General features: G+C 45.6%; 1 protein-coding gene across 1 annotated transcript in view; it reads left to right on the forward strand.

The window, feature by feature from the left end:
• Positions 1 to 3,123, forward strand: part of LOC138971055 (carbohydrate sulfotransferase 13-like) — a 12,218-nt gene extending 9,095 nt beyond the window's left edge. Inside the window, exons 3-4 of the mRNA XM_070343657.1 lie at positions 303 to 696; positions 1,199 to 3,123. Coding sequence (XP_070199758.1) covers positions 303 to 696; positions 1,199 to 2,075 — 1,271 coding nt within the window. The 3' untranslated portion in view covers positions 2,076 to 3,123. The remainder of the gene's footprint in view (positions 1 to 302; positions 697 to 1,198) is intronic.
• The last annotated feature ends 2,433 nt before the right edge of the window (positions 3,124 to 5,556 follow it).

Consider the following 5,556-nt stretch of genomic DNA (forward strand, 5'->3'; position numbering starts at 1 on the left):
TCACTCTGTCTCTTTGTCTGTCTCTGTTTCTCTCTCTCACTCACTCTCTCCCTCTCTCTCACTCTCTCATTCTCTCATTCTCTCTCTCTCACTCTCTCTCACTCTTTCACTCTCTCTCCCTCTCTCTCACTCTCTCTCACTCTCTCACTCTCTCTCACTCTCCCACTCTCTCACTCTCTCTCACTCTCTCTCACTCTCTCCTCTCTCTCTCCTCCCATACCCAGCCCCATACTTTAACTTGCCCCTCCCCACTTCCTTTCAGTAACTTACCACCTAACGTCTCCTCTCCTTTTCCACTCCAGGTGAAGATCCTCTGTCGCTCAAAACCAAACTGAAGGACGCAGCCAAAGTCTTTCCATGGGGCTCAGACGACGATCACCAGCCTCCACCCCTACAACCACCACCGCAATCACCACAGCCACGACAACCCACCTCCCTCCAAGCCTTCCAGAATCGGAGCCAGAGAGTGAGGGACGCCTGCTCTGCCAAATCTGGTAGCGCCGCTCAGGGGCAGCCGCCTTTCCCGTACCATAGTCTGTATGTAAGGTCCATGTCTTTCTGCGCACTGCCCAAGACAGGCACGACCTTCTGGAAATGGATCCTGTATTACGTGGATAAGAACATGACGGGGCCGCTGCTGTCGCACGATTATGGTGACATACACAAGCTCACCAGATACATGGAGAAAGCTGACAGGTTAGGGATTGGGGAGGTGCTTTTGTTGTTGTTGTTGTTGTTGTTGTTGTTGTTGTTGTTGTTGTCGTCGTCGTCGTCGTCGTCGTCGTTGTCGTCGTTGTCGTCGTTGTCGTCGTTGTTTGTGTTGTTCTAGTTCTTGTTGTAGAATGTTCCGGCATTACGTTCATGTGTCTGTTTCTTACTGTAAGAGTAATCCGCACAGATTATTTTATATGTTAGTTCGTGAATCCTAAATGACTGACTGACCGACTGATTGGCTGACTTTAATGACCGACAAACGATCGACTCACTTTCATTTTTATAATTAAGCAGTGTGTCTCATTACTACTCTTTGTTTTTGTTTTTGTTGTTGCAATTTGTTAATTCATGTGACCTTGTGGGGGGGGGGGGGGAGGGGGCAGTGAATCAAATTTGCTCTTAGCCCGTGACCCCGTCCGCCTTCTCGTTGACATGTTCTTCTTCCTTCCACCACGTTAACAGATTGTTCTCGGTATGCTAACAGGTTACCGCCAAGTGACGGGTTCAAGAACATCGTGTTCGTGCGCGAGCCCTACGCGCGCCTCTTCTCCGCCTACGTGGACAAGCTCTTCACGCCTCGCTGGGAGAACTGGCAGCGTCTGGCCCAGCCCGCCATGGCCTACGCTCGTCCCGGAGCATCCTTCATCAACAGGAGGTGCTCGCACAACGTCACCTTCTCCGAGTTCGTCCGCTTCTTTATCCACGGTGAGATGGACCGCGACGCTCGGGTGAAGCGAGACGAACATTTCGTGCCCATCTCTCACCAATGCAACTTCTGCGGCGTCGAGTACGACTTCATTGGGCGGCAGGAGAGATTCGCTGAGGACACCTTGGGAATTCTTCGGCAGCTGAACCGTTCGGACATCTTGACTTTCTCTGCCTTGGACGAGCACTACGAGGTGTACTTCATGGACGCGCTGATCAAGTACACCTTTGAGCACGAGCTGAAGAAGATCAGCGCCACGTTCCGCTGCATGTCCGCCGAGGAGATCCTCAGACGCTTGTGGAAGGCCGTTCAGATCCGCGGCACGCTAAGCGCGGAGGAGTTCTTTCCCTTGGCTCGCAGCGACATCAAGGGAATGACCTTAGAAGGGTTTTTGCTGATGGCTCACCTCGCCTACAATCGTTCTGCTAGCGACAAGGACAGACAACACAACACGGCGCAAGCCCTGTTTGAGGCCTACAGTACTGTCCCTTTACACGATCGGCAGCTGCTGAGGCAGATTTTTGATGAGGATTTTAAGTTTTTCGGCTACGAGCCCAACCACCCCTTGGTGTTCCCGCCCGAGGATGAGTTCGACTTGCCGTACTATAGATATTTTGATATTTATGATTCCTTCTTGTACACTAGTATTGTGTGATTCTGTCAGGTCCATTTCGCTTGCCATACTATCCTTCCATTCAAATGTATGGTTATGTCCTTTACATTAATATTGTGTGATTATGTCTGGCCCATTTCGCTTGCCATACTATCCTTCCATTCAAATGTATGGTTATGTCCTTTACATTAATATTGTGTGATTCTGTCTGGCCCATTTCGCTTGCCATACTATCCTTCCATTCAAATGTATGGTTATATCCTTTACATTAATATTGTGTGATTCTGTCTGGCCCATTTCGCTTGCCATACTATCCTTCCATTCAAATGTATGGTTATGCCCTTTACATTATTATTGTGTAATTCTGTCTGGCCCATTTCGCTTGCCATACTATCCTTCCATTCAAATGTATGGTTATGTCCTTTACATTAATATTGTGTGATTCTGTCTGGCCCATTTCGCTTCCCATACTATCCTTCCATTCAAATGTATGTTTATGTCCTTTAGATTAATATTGTGTGATTCTGTCTGGCCCATTTCGCTTGCCATACTATCCTTCCATTCAAATGTATGGTTATGTCCTTTACATTAATATTGTGTGATTATGTCTGGCCCATTTTGCTTGCCATACTATCCCTATATGCAAATGTATGGTATTACATTCCATGAATATTGTGTGATTCTGTCTGGCCTATTCTCCTTGCCATACTGCTGATGTTTTGACGTCTATCCTTTTCTGTGCGCTTATGTATGGTATAGCTCTGCTTTAAAATAGTTGAACTTGTGCTATACTATGGATATTTTGATATGTATGATTCGTTCCAGTACACCGGTGATGTGTAATTCTATGTGTGTGTGTGTGTGTGTGTGTGTGTGTGTGTGTGTGTGTGTGTGTGTGTGTGTGTGTGTGTGTGTGCGTGCATGCGTGTGTGTGTCTGTCTGTCTGTCTGTCTGTCCCCGTGCGTGCGTAGTTGTATACGCGCATGTGACGTTATTCTTTATTCGAACAAGACTTTTGCTCAAAAGTTCGGCAATTGATGATACAGTGTATGAAGTATTTAGGCATCCCTCCTCCTCACCCTTCCACCCCCCCCCCTCCCCCCCCTCCCTTTCTCTTCCCCTCGCCTCACCGTACTTCCCCCATCTGTTGCCAAACAATCCCAAGACGCTTATAAGCTTTCTATATAACTTTTAGCGTAGCAAAGAATGTATTTGGTTTTGGTTCTTTTACTCTTTGGTCGGGATCAGAAAGCGCCGTGAACTTTCTTTATAACTTTTAGCGTAGCAAAACAAATATTTGGTTTTGGATCTTACTCTTTACTCGGGATCAGATGCGAAATGGGAAACGAGAGAACCAGAAGAAGAGAGGGGGTGGGGTGGGGGGGGGGTGTAGCCAGCTATCACACAAGCTAGACAGACGGACAGACAGACAGACAGACGGACAGAGCTATTTGGGTACGATGACAGTTGATCATGTACACAATACATGCAAACGACACGAAGAATTGAAGCAATATGTTCAAAAATAAATTGAAACATTCAAAAGGCAAATTCAATTGTACAGTGACGTGTATTTGTGTGTATGTGCGTGCGCGCAAGTGCGTGTGTGTGTGTTTGTTTGTTTGTGCGGGTGTGTTTTTGTTTGTGCGTGTGTGTATGTGTGTGTGTGTGTTTGTGTGAGTGTGTGTGGGAGTGTGTGTGGGAGTTAGTGTGTGTGTGAATGTGTGTGTGAATGTATGTGTGAGTGTGTGTGTGAATGACTGTATGTGTGTGTGTGTGTGTGTGGGAGCCACGGTGAGTGTGTGTGTGTGTGTGTGTGTGAATGCATGTGTGTGTGAATGTGAGTGTGTGTGTGAATGCATGTGTGTGAGTGTGTGTGTGAATGAATGTATGTGTGTGTGTGTGAATGTATGTGTGTGTGTGTGTGTGTGTGTGTGTGTGTGAATGAATGTATGTGTGTGTGTGTGTGTGTGTGTGCTTGGATACGTGCGTGTGTACAAATGTATTTCTGACAGTCTGTGTCTGAGTGTGTCCGCGCTAAGTCTCCTACGCCTGCTTGTATGTCTGTATGTATACCCGTTTTGCTTGTGGTCCGTTTCCGTAAACATCCTCGTCCGGGTGTGCCCGTGAGTGTGTTGTACGTACATGTGTTTGTTATCGCAGTCTCCATTCAGTTCCTCGAGCGTTGTGTGTACATGAAATATAAATCAAGATGTTATCACCTGGGGTAAATTTAAAGGGAAACCCCTTAAAGCCCCGGCACTGTGCAACACGTCCACATAATCGGAATGAGTCATCGACAAGCGATAAGAACAAACTCGCGCAATAACGCCCAACGAAAATGCAAGTTTGAGAAGAGGAAGATGGAAAAGTCACGGACACAGACAAAGAACATGTAGCCACATTGTTACAGTTTTATTATGTGACATTGTATTTGGTGTTGAAAACATCTGTCAGAATACAACAGTGCGATTTTTATTCCAAAAAGCGTGCATAGTGTAGACGTAACATTAAAAAAAATGACATGAATAGAAAAGAAAAGAAAAACAAACGCACGAACAAACGTTTTTGTTTCAGGCAAAATACCCACACTTAAAAAAACACTACAAAATTGCCAATGCTTATTTGAGAATGGCCACACAGTCTTGCGGTTTGGGCCGGATAGGTAAAATATTACGATTTTTAGCAAAACAAAGTAAACAAAACCCCCCGCGGGTCAGGGGGAAGAATTTACCCGATGCTCCCCAGCATGTCGTAAGAGGCGACTAACGGATTCTGTTTCTCCTTTTACCCTTGTTAAGTGTTTCTTGTATAGAATATAGTCAATGTTTGTAAAGATTTTAGTCAAGCAGTATGTAAGAAATGTTAAGTCCTTTGTACTGGAAACTTGCATTCTCCCAGTAAGGTCATATATTGTACTACGTTGCAAGCCCCTGGAGCAATTTTTTGATTAGTGCTTTTGTGAACAAGAAACAATTAACAAGTGGCTCTATCCCATCCCCCCCCCCCTTTCCCCGTCGCGATATAACCTTGAATGGTTAAAAACGACGTTAAACACCAAATAAAGAAAAGAACGACGTTAAACACCAAATAAAGAAAAGAACGACGTTAAACACCAAATAAAGAAAAAGAAAGAAAGAAAACAAATCTACTGTTTCTGATTTTTTTTTTGTATGTCGTTTCTGTTGGGTGAACTTGTATTTGTCTTTTGTGTTTGATGTCAATTTCAGCTCGTGACGAGGCGTGGAGGACGCAGTTGGTATAGAGCTGCGGGGGGGAGGGGGGGTGGGGATGTAGCCGTGTGGAGAATTCACGGCAATATTGTTCCTACTGTGTTGTTCCTCTATTTCATTCCCTTCCCCAATAATTCCCCTTGAAGCAATCATGCGTGTACGAGGAGAGAAATGCAAGTTTTACGCCCTCACGGCAAAGCCATTAGGGGCATGTTCCCGGGTTTTAACCCGACTTTAGATGAGATACACAAGTGTGTGCGTGTTTAGGTGGTGTCAGCCATCTGCACTTA

The sequence above is a fragment of the Littorina saxatilis genome, linkage group LG7 (assembly GCF_037325665.1).
Source record: "Littorina saxatilis isolate snail1 linkage group LG7, US_GU_Lsax_2.0, whole genome shotgun sequence".
NCBI classification, from domain to species: Eukaryota; Metazoa; Mollusca; class Gastropoda; order Littorinimorpha; family Littorinidae; genus Littorina; species Littorina saxatilis.